This window comes from Schistosoma haematobium, chromosome 1, assembly GCF_000699445.3.
Source record: "Schistosoma haematobium chromosome 1, whole genome shotgun sequence".
NCBI lineage: Eukaryota > Metazoa > Platyhelminthes > Trematoda > Strigeidida > Schistosomatidae > Schistosoma > Schistosoma haematobium.
In genome coordinates this window covers 66,308,319-66,324,850 of record NC_067196.1, presented here as the reverse complement: position 1 = coordinate 66,324,850, position 16,532 = coordinate 66,308,319, and the positions used below count along the sequence as shown (strand labels likewise).

Genomic DNA, 16,532 nt, shown 5'->3' with positions numbered 1-16,532 from the left:
CCAAAATACTGGAATTAGGTTCCAGAGAATAAACATTAATTGTCTTAACAACAGCTTTTTACTAGGATCTGTTGTTAAATATACCCAGTTTTAAGAGTTTGATATTTTTAACATTCGTGTCTATAATCCGTGGGCGTCTTTTTTATTCTGGTCATTTAAACACACAAACATTGGTGCAAGGAGGCACCGAATATATATGCGCCACACTTCGTCATCCGATTTGTTTGAGGACTGGGATACTGTCCGGGCGTCTAAACAGAAATGGGTGGGTAACCACTCTCCGAGCCTTCGACCTAGAGGTCTAATCCACAAGGTAGTGGGGCAACGTGAAAATATGTAGTCCCATGGTAACTGGTGACCAACAATAGGTTTATACGCCATTTGTTCCATCAAGGTCCTGGAGACCATGTGCACCATTGGTTTGGAATCAAGGTTTTCCAAATCCCCTAGGTAAATCCTTCATATCCATCAACTCGGTTGAAGCGCCGGACATTTGCTTTTCGTCCTTTCAATTTCGTAAACAACAGTAATACCGCGGAAAGGCAGTGAGTAGAACTTCTTTATGCAGAAACTAATGACTAAAACATTCGGCAATATAAAATGAGATTTGTACTGATTGATGCATATGGTGACCAAGTAAACCTTATAGAAAGATGTATAGTTATATAAACTGGAGAATCGCGCTAGCAGTTTACAAATCCAATGGAACCGTATAATAATAAACAAATCTTGCTGAATAAAAAGTACTATTGCATAACAACAATTGTAACAATAAAGAGATTTAATCACAGAATCATCTGAAAGAAATGAGTAAACAACTTACCTTTATGCTTAGTCCGACTGATTCTAGCAATGGTGAGAAAAGGCTTTGTATATAAGCCATATAACGATATTGAGCATTCAAATGAGCGGCTTGTTCGAAATCAGCTGTTGTAATTTTATAACCTGTAGTACACAAGTGATCAAAGTTTGAGGTATTCAAAATCTGTTTTTCTTTTGTACACTTTATTGGTTTTTTTGATGAAGTTTTAGAACTGTTATCGGTGGATACTGCTGTTGTAAAGTGATCATTTTCACAAACTTGTAAATCTATACCACTTACGGAAGATAATCTATGTGCGAACGATGCGTCAACAGTATTATTTTGATTGGAGTCAGTGATATTTGCTGAAGACTGTGGGATTGAGGAAGTAACCTTAGACGTTAAAGAGTGTCTACAAATATATATATATATATAGAAGGAAACCAGAAAAACAATAATCACAAAAGAAGACCGACTAAAAGTCATAAGAAATAATATTCCAGTTAGTTGATATACATAATTAGGATGGATAAATGATAATTATGAAAATATATCAAACATTTCGTAATAAATATTCACCTTGTCTGTACTACAATATTCAGTATAATATAGTATGAAACAAAGTGGAACAAATTTCAACTTATATGTACCTAAATAATAAATAAATAATAAAGATAACTAATCAAGATCATAAATCAAAGAACCTACTCCATGATATTTGCTCTGGCATCTTGAAGAAAACGCTTCATAATTGGATTATGAATTAAAGGATCACCAGTATCATTATTGCAATCACTTAATTGATCAGTTGCATCCCAATACACTTCATCTGTTGGATCGTAGATATCATCATTTATTAGATTTGTTCCTTGTATATTACCATTGATAGGTTTATCAGTTAAGTAATGAATATTATCATCTGATTGTTTTCTACAAAACCCTATATCTATTTTAAAACAAAGAAAAAGGAATACTTTTATATATGTGAAATATAAAAATATCCTGTTGAGTCACTAATCAAAATGTAAGCAGTTGTTTAGTGAAAAAAATTTACTACAGCCGTACAATTGTATTAATAATGACCTTTACATAAAGTAGTATGTAACAGATTAAAAAGGTATTATATTATTAGCAGTTATTAAAAATTGGGTTCTCGAGTATCGAATATTAGTTAAGCAACTATCTTAAATGTACTAAGAAATAGTGGAATGAAAACATTAAAAGAAATTCAAATATAATTATGATGTAAATAGAGGAATAAAGAAGCTATGACGAAAAACCGAAGCTACTTTTGGGAACATTATTTCACTTAACTCAAAGTTTGCAAAATAGTAATATTTAGTTTTGTTCCTAGATTATTCGATAAACCATAAGCTTTCATTTAATGCATGATTCACTGTTATTCCATCTTCTATTCCAAAGCTATTGTAATTTAAAAGTAACCTCTATTTTTCCGACTTAATGATTGGTTTAGACATAATTGTATTTTTCTAATTGTTTGTTCGTTGTGGCTGTGTTACTGATCTATCTATTCATATGTCTTCTTAAACTTATCTGAGCTGGGAATCGTTAAGATGAGAAGTATACGATAGGAAATAATATCGAAACCAGTGTAAGTCTAAATACGAAAAATAAAAGTAAAGAGGAATAAATCAAGTCGAAAGATGGAAAGTTAAAAATGGGACTAATTATTTAGAAGACAGAAAATGGATTCAAATGTGCCACTGTAATGTCTTCAATCATTGATTACATGGGATTCAAGAAAACTTTCGGCAACTTCCAACATGGTTCAAACCAACAGTTAAAAACTTAATGAACTGATAGTATTTCTTGATTTACCAGTGTTGTAACATGGGAGAAAAAATCACATGGCTACATACACTCTTATCTGACCGTTCAATCGAGAATTAGACACAAATAACCTAGTGTGTTGACAGAAATACAATTTAAGATGAAATTAAACATTTATGAAAGAGGGATTAGGTATTTGTTGGTTTTGATAAATCAATTACTGATTACATTGTCTGGTTATTTCTGATATGTACATTAATATTCACCGAATTGGAATGAATGACGAGAATGCCTCTCTCATAGAGATATCAGAAAACACTAGGTAATATTTTAATAAGGCCATGGATCATACATTGACAATGTTTATCGCCATATTACAATCGAATAGCAACGCTTAAACTGACTTGAGTTAATATTTGCAGTTGGTTTCAATCCATCTTCAATATTTGTTAACCCTGCTCTAGTAGGACGAGGAGATGTTGGAGACAACGAACCAACAACCATTTTCAATAGGCGAGATGTAACTGCAGGACTAGGAGTTGTAAGATAATTTCCAGTTTTTGGATTTGTTATAAGTGGTTTTCCAGTTCCAGTTTGCTGAAGTGAGTCATTATCTTTAATCTGACAATCATTAGAAGTACTAAACATTGAACCAGCTTTACGGATAATAAATGAAGATTCATCAAAGTTATTCTGACGAACATCAACTGCATAATTAGTGCACAAAGGAATTGAGGGTGTTGCAAACTCTCGTAAAGCTCTCAAATCTGATACACTTACGGCAAGAGAATCAACTAAGAAACGCCATTCTCGTGTTAATGAGAGAATTCCACGATGAAGGAGTTCATTTTCGGGAACAACAGAATCTTTAAGCATTTCAGCTAAAAGTTCGTCAGCTCTTGTTATTCCATAATAATCACTCATTGTTAGTAGATAACGCCGCAAGACAATTAATAACTGACAACTAGGATCAAAGCGTAATACATGAGCAGTTTCTGTACGATGTAGAGCATATCCCCCTAAATCCTAAAGAAAAATAAGAAGGAATAAAAGCCTGTAGTCAAAAAGTCTCATTTTATTCACAATAACGATAACAACGGAGAACAAACAGTTTAGCTGAGGATGGTTTATAAAATTACTTTAAAACCTGTAATATGAACCAGTAGAAGCTTTAAAAGAAACGACTGGGATTTAGTAAGATATAAGTTAGTTTAAAAATCATCACTTGTTAGTAATTTGTAGATTGAATAATTTAAGAGTCTAAACCGCAGTAATGTACGTTGTTAATTAGTGTGTAGTTTGTAAATATTTTTTTTACTTAGAATTTAGTAGCAATTAATTCACCTTATATATATCATTGGAATTAAAAAATGACAACTAAATAATTCAGTATCTTAACAAGGAAAAAATAACAAAATGTTTAAAATAAACATTACATCATTTTTCATAACTAATTGGACTTTATTTCTGATTGGATATGAATATCGTTTATTATTATTATTCATTGTATTCAGAACCTCTGATCTTGGATTAACAACTTCAGTCATAAGACAGGAAATAACAGATAAAAGACGGCGTTCTGAATTTGATCGAAACTGTTTACAAACATCAATTAAACGATTACAAGGATCTATCCATGCACGAATAGTCGGAGCAGCAGTGCTCAGTAAATTCCAATCAGATCTATATAAGGCAACAAAAAAATAAATATCATGTCAACCCGTTGAACTTTGCAACAAAACAATACGAAAGAAAAATATCGAGGAGGGAGCTTTGTAAAAAATCACTTTTAAAACTCATTGGTTGAAGAACAATTTACGAATAAAATATGGGTGACGAAATTTCTAGCAAACCACAGTCAGTTATATGCAAGGTAGAGTCTAACACATACATGCATCGGTTCAAGTTGCCACATTACTTTAGCGCAGCGAGATAAAATTTGCAAGACAAAACGTGAAATCCTTCTGCTCTGTTCAAGCCGATTCTGGCCCATATCACCCAAAATATCAAACCATTGGTTTTATAATCGCCTGGACTACAACCAGCTAGTTTGTTTCCACCAACATGACTCAGCTCGACTGTCAGTGACTTCATGGACTGGTGTCACGTTTTCATTTTTTTGTACCCAAAGATTTCTTCCAGCCTACTCGTACATCAACAGGCATCATGTATTGAAGTACGGAGTGGCTGGCCATGAGGCACATTATCCCATTATTATAAAAAATCAAACGGATGGTAGTAAACCTATTTAACGTGCATTCATTCGAAATTCCCTCATCGGCTTTACACAGTGCGAATTCTAATTGCACTAAAGTAATTTACTTCTTTTCAGTAATATCTAGACATCTACCAAAAGCTTATGATAGTATATTGCATTTAAATTCTAAAAAAATAACAGATTTAGTACATAAACACGAATGTATTCAATGGTGTTCCTGATGATCAAACTTGTTACCTGATAAGTTCTATTCTTCTTTTATTAGGTAAACGCTTCGGTGCAGCAAAATTAAGCCATACTGTATTAACAACTAATTTTGATGACAAACCGTTGACATAATTCACTTTTTTATCATTCGGCGAATTACCAGCCTGAGCTTGAGAAGTATTATGTCCAGAAGGAGCAGTCTAAAATCAAAGTATAAATTAGTAAATTTTCTTTTTTATGCATTGAGAAATTAACATGTATCAGAAACATCTGTTTATATCAACTGTGAAAATCGAGCTATGGATTGGGATTATGATTAAAGGAAAAATTATGAGTATCATTACATGGTCTATTTGAAGCAGCAAAGTTTATAGTTAGATTTTGCTTCAAAGATAACAACCGACCTTGTCAATAATTAGATAAATAGATTTGCTTCTGCTTACGTTTGTGAAAAAAAGGTTACAAATTCGATAAAAATGAGATAATAGTTGACTTAAATTCACAGAAAACAAAATAAGTATTTATGGTATGTGTTAAACTAATTGTAACTGTTAGTAATGAAGCAGAATGATAGTTCTATGTTCCAGTTTCATTTAGAGAGTTAAATTGTAACTAACGTATAGAAATGAAAGCATACAGTAATATTAACTAAGCCCATTAGATCTGTGTAGTTTCCCGAAAATCTAAACGACATCCAATGAAGTGTAGCCTAAGTGGTTAGGGCACTCTCTTTCAGCTAGCAAATATGTGATCCGAAATACGTATCAATCACTTACGGTTGAACAGCCGGGTGGTAGCATCATGAAACCCTATCCTACCAATAAGACTAAAAACATATTACACGATTCCTGTTTATGTCAAATGAAACTAAGTGAAAAAATGACATCTGGACTCAAACATTATCGAACATAGGTAACTTTTACACACAAATAATCAAATTATGTTTGAAATAAATCACGAGTTACTGGAAGTAAGCACTGTTATGAAAAAACAAACAGCTATTTATTGACGAAAGATATGATGAAACGTATCACAAAATCCTTTAGTAGGTTTTCATTTACCTCATTACAAGTGTATTTCGGTTGTTGGTCGGTAGATGTGGTTTTTGTAACCTGTTCGACTGATACTGGGTCAGGGAATCCACTACGCTGAACCCAGGAAAATGCTAAACCTTGTAAGCCACACTCAAACATAATCCAACCGAAACTTTGTTCTTCAAAATATTTGGATGGACATGAAGATTCACCTGTAGAACTAAGATTGGAATTACATGGATCCGATGTGAAACGAAAGAATGCTCTAGAGGATTCAAAAGGTATTGCTGTTAGTAAAACATCTGCATTGAACTGACTGTGACGTGTAAGACGACGTAATTGTCCATGAATTCTTTGTACTGTTACTTGACAAACTAATTCACTTCCTAAATGTTCACTATCCAGTGAATTACTGATAACAAAATTCGGCTGGTTCACAGGTGGCTTCATATAACTTAAATTGATGGCATCTATAAATTGAATTACATGGGAAAAAAGAAATCGCTAAGAGTCAACTAAAAATAGTCAAAATTTATCATAAGAGATATAGCGCTGTCATATATACTTATTTAAGCAATAAACATTGGTACAAAAGGGCATCAAATACATATGCGCCACAGTTTATTACTCAATTTGTGTGAGGGTCAGGATACTGCACGAGCGCCCTTATCAAATTTTAGTATATTTCAAGTTAAGTTTGAGTTTAGGTATGAATATCAACAATGGAATATAGGTATATCCAGCCTATGAGTTTTAGAGAGGAAGAAATGTATGGGTCCTTAGGCTAACTCTATATATTAAACCTTGCTTTGTGTTCAAAAAAGGGAGATAAGAATACAAATGCTATCTAACACTACACTGAATTAAACTCCAAGTCGGTATTGTAGTCTACAACATGTGTAGTGCAAAATATATTTCATCTAGAATATATATATATATTTCATCTAGTAAATATTTAAGAGAGCAGTTTCCACAACAATGAACAGTAAAACAAATAATGAACACTTGAATGTAGAGAACAATTTCTGAGAAAAAAAACGTAAAACTTAGCAGACAGCAAACAACTTGTGTGGAAATAACACTTACCACCAACTTTTTGATTGGGCTTCGAACCCGACAACGAAGAAATATATTCCATACTAGGTGATTTAATATTATTAAACTTATGACTGTCAACCAGTTTCATGGATCTATTTTCGTCTACATGTTCTGATTTTCTTTGACATTGATATTCACTACCTTTCAGATCATCCAAAAGAGTATCGTGCCATTCGTTTGATTTTTGCATAATATTGATCGGTTCAGAGGATTGAGTAAATGTATCATAAGTATGACTTAAGTCAGGCGAATTATATAGAACAGGCGGAGCAGATGGTTGTCTCTTATGTTGTTTTCTAACAGGGAATGAATTATTTTCTTCTTCATTAGTATTTTTATTATTACTGTTGTCCTTATAAATAATGTTGTATCGTTCTGATAGGTCAGAATAAGTTTGAAACATATCATGAACACTGGATGAAATATTTTTCATTGAAATATTATCTTTTTGGAACTTGGTGGTATTCTGTACGTTACTGGTACTTGGTGGTTTAACAGTGAGATGAATTGAATCAGCTGTTGATGATGCTACAACAGGTCGATTACTAATATTTGAATCAGGTGTAGATATGCTGTTATGTTTATCCGGTAAATGAGCATTAACAGATTTATCACTTAATGATTGTCGTTTATATGATGCCATTAGCTAGTTAATGAAGAAAAATTAATGAGGAAATAAAAGGTGTATTAGTTTTAGAATGTGAAAATTCATGAGTAATCAAGAAATTACAAGTAATTTCGGTTATATTACTCAAATAAGTAGTTCTGAGATTTCCAGTTTGTAATGAAAACAACACAACCTAGTGGGAAATTTAGTTGAAAGAACCACAGTCAACAATAGGTGACTTTGAACGTAGTGTGATGTGAATTATTGATAACTATATGGGTAGCCAAAGAGTATGAAAATTTCTTGAGTTTTAACAGGATTAATACAACTAAACAATCGATCATTTCCAACTTACACAAAAGAAATAACTATGTAATTACGGCAGAAAGTATAATAAATGAATTTCTTCACGATTTTCACAACTATGACTTCATTATAGTCAAAAATACGAGAAATTCACGTAAATAGTACTGAATTGAAAACCTAACTGTAGCTCAAAGTGTATACATATCTAAACTTGCATTTTTAAACTGACAATACAATACAATTTACACATACCATTACCTAAGAGTTGAAATATTGATTCAATAAAAACGACAGTAGATCACCGTGAAAAACGGAGAATTTCCATTCGAAATGGAGATATATCAGTGAATGTGAAAAGGGCAACTAGCACTTGAGTAGACACACAAAAATAGTGATATAATAATAATAATAATAATAATAATAATAATAATAATAAAAAAAAACTTACTTCAAAAGAAAATGAATCAATACAGAATGTCATCAAAGATACACATGTTAAATCATGTAGACCAGATTTTAAACTGTCTAAATGAACTAGATCTTCAACAGCATAAAGTTGTAAAAATGAAATATGAATTCGTTCCACTGATAATGAAGCTACTTTACTTGATAAAATTGAAATGAATGATGAATTATTCAATGGCGAAGTAGAATTATCATCATTTTGTAATTGGTGATCTGATAATTCAGAAACTAAACACAATGGTTTAGATGTATTTGAGGTATTCTTTTTAAATTTAATAGTATCTTGACAATTTGACACTGAAGATAAGAATATTTATAAAGAAATAGATAAAAAAACATGGATCTTTATAAAAATAACTTATACTACTAAGTTCAAGTTTTAATAAGGAAACATATTGAGAGAAATAATGGATGATTCGTTTTATTGTAAAAGTAAAGAGTTGAGATATTAACACACGAAAGTAACTCAATGAAGTCATTGATTGTTGCTTATACCAATGCTGAATAGGCATAGACATCGCCCCCAAATGCCCTGGTACGGCCGACAGCGGGATGGGTTCGCCCTCCCTCTCGAGATACTCTCACACGGCCACGCGCATACAGCCTCTGCCATGGAAGTCCTACTCACTACCTTCTCGTGGTAAAGGTGTTGTTTACGAAAATGAGAGGACGAAAAGCGAATGTCCGGCGCTTTAACCGAATCCCAAACCAATGGTCACATGGGCTCCAGGATCCTGAAGGGACAAATGGCGTATGAACCAATTGTTGGTCACCGGCTACCATTGGACTGCATCTCCTCACGATGCTCCACTGCCTTGTGGGTTAGATCATTTGGTCAAAGGCTCGGGGTGTGGCCCCCTAAGATAACCACCTGCTTCGGTTTGGGCACCCGGGCAGTATCACAGCATACACACAATTAATGAACTGAACTGTCTATGATCATGGAAAATAATTCTCTTGATTCGACGAACATTCAAATGATTCAAATATTATTATTATTATTATTATTATTATTATTATTATTATTATTATTTACTACGTCATTTATTCACCCTCCTTTATTCACACTTTGTTTATACTTATTTTTTCCGACTTATACAGCAGCTCGTCTATGGCAAAAATTCGACTGTATCTAAACGTTCTCGAGTCACTGTCCGGTTGAAAATTGTATGTTACCACCGAATACGAATACTAAAGCAGTTTTTCAAACTGGCTGCCTTCAACGTTCGCACATTTATGCAGGTCGGACAACAGATAGGGCTGGCTATGTCTTTGGAAAGTCTTAATATTGATGTTTGTTGTCTATCCGAGACCCGTATTCAAGACTCTGGTGAAGTACTACAAATTTGCTCTCCATCTGTCGCTTCAAAAAGCTTGTTTTACGTGCGCTTATCCGGGGACTCTGTGGCATCTTCGTCTGGTCTTGCTGGTGTTGGTGTCGCACTAAGCGCTAGAGCTGAGGCAGCTCTAATCGATTGGATCCCCATTAACAGTCGGTTATGTGCTGTTAGATTAGAAAGTTCCATCAAAGCGAGAGGAAATCGACATGAGAAACGATGTCTTTTCGTCATCTCCGTCTATGCCCCGACAGATTGCAGCCCGGATGCAATCAAGGATGAGTTTTACCACCAGTTATCTGTTCTTCTCCACAAAGTGCGTTCGACAGATATTGTAGTACTAGCCGGAGACTTGAATGTTCAGGTCGGGCGTCTAGGCACAGAAGAGAGTCGTTTAGGTGGCCGATGGGGACTTGTTGGTCGCAGGACAGATAACGGGGACCGTCTACTGCAACTGTGCATAGACCACAACCTGTTTCTAGCTAGCACTAACTTTCGGCACAGTCATCGCCGATGTGCCACCTGGAGTCCTCCCTCTGCATCTCAAGCCTGGACTCGGATTGATCACATCGCGATCAGCTACCGCTGGCGTGGTTGTGTACAAGACTGTCGCTCCTTTTGGAGTACCTATCTGGACTCTGGCCATGCCTTGCTCTGCGCCAATCTTACCTTACTTTTCAGTGGACAACGAAGTGATCGCCATCAACGGATTGATGTTAGCAAGCTGGTTGCAACTTCTGTTGCAAGTAAGTATCGAACCGAGCTAGTTTCTAGGCTAGCTACCATTCCACCGAAAAGTATAGATGAGCATTGGTTGCAAATGCACGACGCCATGAAAATGGCGGGTACAGTCAGTTGTGGGTTCGCGAAACGTCCCGCTTATGAACACTGGGTTTCTGCAGGTTCCTTACAACTCATTGAAGCCCGTCGGTCTACTCCGGGTGACCGTGAGTTTGACCATAAACGAAGGATGTTATGTAATGAAATTGGGCAAAGCTTGCGTAAGGACCGAGAAGCCTGGTGGTCGGAGCGTGCTAATGAGCTGGAAGCAGCAGCTGCATCTGGTAATTACCGGAAGCTCTTCCAACTCATCCGAGCTACTGGCAGCAAGAAGTCTGGTGTGATTGAAACAATCTGTGAGGATGATGGGATGCCAATCACTAACATCCATCGACGTCTTGGACGATGGGCAGAATTCCTCGAAGGGCAGTTCAACTGGCCTGTTGCTCCGGTAACATCGGTCAGACTGTCCTGCCCTCCATGACTGGTGACGACTGATCCACCAAATGGGGCGGAAGTCCGCAAGGAACTCCAAATCTTGAAGCGCTACAAATCACCTGGCCCAGATGACTTACCTCCGGCTCTTTTTAAAGATGGTGGTGACTTTCTGACTAAGGAACTGACGACGTTGTTTACAAAGGTGTGGGAGCTAGAGAGTGTACCAACGTCATGGAATGAGTCGATAGTTGCCCCTATCTTTAAAAAGGGTTCACGTCGTTCCTGAAACAACTATCGGGTGATAAGTCTACTTCCAATTGCGTCCAAATTGTTGACTTCCGTCATACTTCGTAGGTTGTTCAAAACCCGAGAAACATTGACTCGCGAGGAGCAGGCTGGGTTTCGTTCTGGTCGAGGATGTATTGATCATATCTTCACCCTCCGCCAAATGTTAGAACAACGCCATACTTATCAAAGGCCAACAACCGTAGTGTTTCTTGACATCAGGGCTGCCTTCGATTCGTTGGACAGGACTGTTCTCTGGGATTGTCTATTGAAGAAGCGTGTGCCTGAGAAGTTTATTAACATCCTAAAGGCCCTATATAAAAACACCTCAGGCAGAGTGAGGGCATACAGTCACCTCTCTCCATTGTTCTATTCGAGCAGTGGGGTTAGGCAGGGTTGCCCAATCTCACCATTCCTCTTCAACTTTGCCATCGACGACATTCTGGAAACAGCTCTGATGGATGTAAGTAATGGCGGTGTGGATTTGTTGCCTGGAGAAAGACTTCTCGACCTTGAGTATGCGGATGATATTGTCTTACTGTGCAATAATGCCCAAGCCATGCAACCCGCACTTAATCAGTTGGCAATCGGTATCCGTAGGTATGGTATGTGCTTTGCACCTTCGAAGTGCAAAGTACTTCTACAAGACTGGCAGGATTCTAATCCTGTACTCACCCTGGATGGTGAGCAGATAGACGTAGTCGATAAGTTCGTGTATCTGGGTAGCTGCATAAGTGCTGGTGGTGACGTGAGTGATGAGATCAATGCACGTATAGTGAAATCCAGAGCGGCTATGCTAATCTGGGCCATCTTTGGCGTCTTTGTGATGTTAGTCTGGCTGTAAAAAGTCGGATTTACAACGCGTCGGTGAAAGCAGTTTTGCTCTATGCTTGGGAAACCTGGCCTCTCCAAGTTGATGATGTTAGATGACTCTCTGTGTTTGATCATCGTTGTCTCCGAAGGATTGCTGACATCCAGTGGCAACACCATGTTAGTAATGCAGAGGTTCGGCATCGTGTGTTCGGGCACAGAGATGATAATCCAATTGGTTTCACCATCTTGAAACACCGACTTCAGTGGCTTTGACATGTTCTACGAATGTCGTCCCAGAGAATTCCACGTCGTGCATTATTTGCCGACTCTGGGACTGGTTGGAAAAAGCGGAGAGGTGGTCAGTGTATGACATGGTGTCGTGGTATGAAAGAAAGCTGCAAAGGACTGGCCTGTGTTGGTCCTTCACGACTACCTGGTTGGGGTCCGAGAGATGGTGCAACACAGTGGCTAGAGACGTTATCAGATATGGCTCAGAATAGAAGCCAGTGGCGATCCTGCTGTAACCTTCTTTTACTTTCTTCGTAAAAAGTGATTGTATCTTCCTAAACTGAAAGATTTCTTCTGATTGTACCCTTCTGTTCCCCTACTATTGCTATTATTAATATTACACTACCTTACACCAATCTCTTCGTTATTGTTTTTTAGTATTTTTTTTTACGTTCCTCACTTTTTTTCTCAGATTCTCATTGTTTTGTGTGGTGCATATATATTCGGCGCACTCCTGTACCAATATATGTGTTCAAATAAAAATACAAAAAAAAGAATCTTAATCAATATTCGTGACTATTGGTTGATGATATTGTGTGACATGGAGCTTAATAAGTCCTAATGTACCAAATACATTTATTCTCAATCTTCCCTAGATTTTGAGTCAAGTATCATTTTTGGTTTTCCAGCCTTCAATCCCATGATTTCCTTTAAAACTGTATTTTATTGTTTTTAGATTTTTATTCAGGTTAAAAATAATTCCCATCTTCGCTTGATTGACAGAAGAATGGCAGTGGTGATTCATCTACAACTGAAAATTCTCATCCTACTTTTACCCCTATTAAAACAAATACTACATATGTAACTAAGTGTTTTAATAAGTGTAAACAGGCTAACATAATTACCAAAAGTCTACATGAACCTTAGTTTACCTACTGTGTTGTTGGCATAAGAAACAACAAAATACACACAACAATCATCATGAGTGAAATAATAATAATAGTAACAATAAATTATAATAATATCTTGGAAATAATATAATTATGATTATGTACTCACTTAACTCGTAATCTGCCGATATCCTTCGAATTCTGAAAGATTTAGAAGTAATAGTCTGATGAGATACATTACTAGGCATTGCATCTTGAGCAGAACGTGAACCAAGAAGATTATGTAATATTGACTGGCGTTCTTCTACAGGAGCAGCAATAGTTGATAACTTATCACCAAAAACAGAAAGTGATGAATGGTTTGGTTTTACTTTTTGAGCAGAAGAATTTTGATTTTTTGGTATTATATTATGAGTGGAATTGAGCAAAGGTTTGACTTGATGCTCCACCGATTTTACGCACCTATAGTGCATTGAATCCACAATTGATGAGGGTGAGGTAGTTTTTGCAATTGGCATAAGTATTTTTATATATCTGAAATAAATAAACGTCTACTTAATCATTTACAAAAGAATATATAAGACTGAAAATAAACGAATACAACATAATATATAAAAACAATGTAGCGGCTTAAAAATAAATCATATGTTAGATGTTATATTGTTTTGTCGACTTATAATTTCATGACATAAATAACTTGTCAATTATTATAAATTGTACAGTACTCTGTTATGAAATAGAATAACTAAGAACTTTATGTTTTAAAAAAAGATCATGATTAAATATATACAACTTCAAAAGCCAGGCATTACTACTGTCACTCAAACAAGGTTAGCCTATGTGTAATGAAAAGAGTTAAAAGGAAGGTTTATGTTCACAATATATTTGTTCGTCCATTCAGATCGAAGTTAGATCTCGAGCAACTAAATATTCTAGTTCTTTATTTAAACCAACAATATCACAGGTTAATATAATTCAAAAAATGACTGCAACCAATATTGTAACTATAAATCTTGTAATCTTTTAATTGTCGTTGCAAACCGTATCAAGATGAACAAGAGAACACAATTGACCGGCGATGTTTAATGGAAACCTCAAAAAAGAAAAAAACTGATTAGTAAAACAAATGTCGTTAATCAAATGAAAATTATTTATAGACGACATAATAAAATTTCTATAAAATAGAAAAAGGAATGATTTACCTTTCAAGTGATTCCGTCAAAAGTGGAGTAAGAAGTAAGTTAATTGGACCTTTAAGCCAAACAATGGCTTTCGATTTCACAGTAGTAGTTCCAGAATCAGCATTATCTGAGAGAAAAAAAAATAAGTGATTAGTGGGCTTCTACACAATGCACTAAAATAAAAGTTGCCTTATATTGTATTTTATTAATTGACATAGTAGTCTATAAAAATATACCCCTTTTTTCACTAGGGTAAAACTAAAAACTAATTACTGAATTAATTAATGTACAACAGAAACAACTCAATCTTAACATATTAAATGCATAAAATGGGCATGAATAATAAGAAGTATTGATGGTTGCCCGGAGTATGTTACTTATGCTGATAGTATAAGTAGTAGCAGTAATAGCAGTAATCGGAAGCGAATGCCTGAAAGCAGAAGATTGAAATGAAAAGAACAGGAAGGAAACCGAAGAGCAGTCAAAATAACAACAGAATTAGGGGAACAGTGGAGTATTTAAAGGACAACTGAAGGAAGCTGTGCAAATGATATATTTAATGTACGATTTTCATATTGTACTAAGCTACTGTGTGATTTTGCATCTAACAATAAATCGGTTTTCCCACCTGAATTTCGTTCACTACAGTTGAAGTATAATGTGTTATGACCGATGTGGGGTTCTCTTCATATACAAAAATGAATTTACGTTAGGTAGGATGGACGACTAACACATAGTAACATTTAAAGTTAATAACACACACACGAAGAAGAGAGAGGAAAGATGGGACTTTCAGGAAAGCTTTAACATTCCCAACGGAAGTCGAAATTGTAATAGCAACAACTATTGCCTTGAAACATAGTGAAAATAGCAGACTAAGACCATTTTCACCAACCAGACAATACCAAATGTCAACAGAGTTTAATTGGATGGAAAGAACATACTGCAGACTTCCTTGCATTGTCAGAACCATATGAAAAACAAGATAATTTTAGGCTTTGCTAAAGAAGCCAAAAACCACGAAATAGTTTTTCTACATAGTAGTTGAAAATTTAGAGATATTCTTCATTTGTAAAAGGAAACGAGAGATTAGGGTGATGGGAAAAACAACTGCAACCGATTCCCAAAGGGAGTAAACAGACCAAAAGAATCTTGGTTGAACTAAATAACAAGTAATTAAAAACCATCTCAAATAAAAGCAGATCAAATACACTCCAATGAAATTAAAAAGTGACTCTCCAGGTTTATTTTTTCCCGTTCTTATCTTTTACTACATTATAGCTTTTAAAGAGGCTATAGATAAATAAATGTATTACAATCACTTACAATTTGATTCTTTCTGTGTCAAATCTGGAGGATTCGAAGGAGGAATAGCAGGATGTGATGGAGTTGAGTCTGAACGAATAGTAATGGACTGGGATGAGAAACCGGTATGCCGAATCTGAAAACGTGGAGCAATAGCAATTTTAGGTTGACATTGACGGAGAAGATCGAAAACTGTTACATTCTGATGAGGTGAGGATTTTGAATGACTTGAGCATGCATTTTTATCAACTCTTAACAGATTATCTAGCGAATGTAGGCAGGTGTTCCCAGGGTATATATGTTTACAAATATGCCAACGATTTCGGAGACTTATTGGGCAGATTAAACCAGCTACACATTTAAATGAGCTTAAATGTCGACCGTAAGCTGGACGTAGGAGACCACTCTCGCTTATTGGTCTATTTAATTGAGTCCGGAGATCTGAAAATAATAGAATCACATAAAAGACAATACTTCTGTGATGCGTAATTTCTGTCAGCAATAATCAAAATTTAATAAAAACGAAAGAGACTGGTCATTAATTAGTTTAGTATAAAATGTACTTAAACTTATCTAAGTACATTTCAGTTACTCAAAAACAATGAGGAATCAAAATATTGGCAAATAAAATAAAATGCATTAATTATAAGTTAGTGGTTGCGTGAAATATGTAAATAAAACAATTGTAAAACAACTTAAGGTCACGATTTTCCACATCATGGTTTTAATATAAGGATACGAGTTAAT

General features: G+C 35.3%; 1 protein-coding gene across 2 annotated transcripts in view; it reads right to left on the bottom strand.

Annotated features, from left to right (window-relative positions):
• MS3_00000891 (uncharacterized protein) overlaps window positions 1-16,532 on the bottom strand; it is a 98,666-nt gene that overhangs the window by 55,919 nt on the left and 26,215 nt on the right. The window contains exons 23-33 of one of the 2 annotated variants that reach the window (XM_051208474.1): window positions 15,807-16,226; window positions 14,502-14,607; window positions 13,469-13,833; window positions 8,512-8,825; window positions 7,139-7,796; window positions 6,080-6,522; window positions 5,049-5,218; window positions 4,030-4,276; window positions 2,998-3,619; window positions 1,511-1,748; window positions 824-1,214 (exon numbers count right to left, since the gene is read on the bottom strand). In XM_051208474.1, the coding sequence (XP_051074856.1) occupies window positions 824-1,214; window positions 1,511-1,748; window positions 2,998-3,619; window positions 4,030-4,276; window positions 5,049-5,218; window positions 6,080-6,522; window positions 7,139-7,796; window positions 8,512-8,825; window positions 13,469-13,833; window positions 14,502-14,607; window positions 15,807-16,226 (3,974 nt within the window). Of the gene's footprint in view, window positions 1-823; window positions 1,215-1,510; window positions 1,749-2,012; window positions 3,620-4,029; window positions 4,277-5,048; window positions 5,219-6,079; window positions 6,523-7,138; window positions 7,797-8,511; window positions 8,826-13,468; window positions 13,834-14,501; window positions 14,608-15,806; window positions 16,227-16,532 lie in introns of those variants that run through there. The other variant, XM_051208475.1, reaches the window with a different exon arrangement.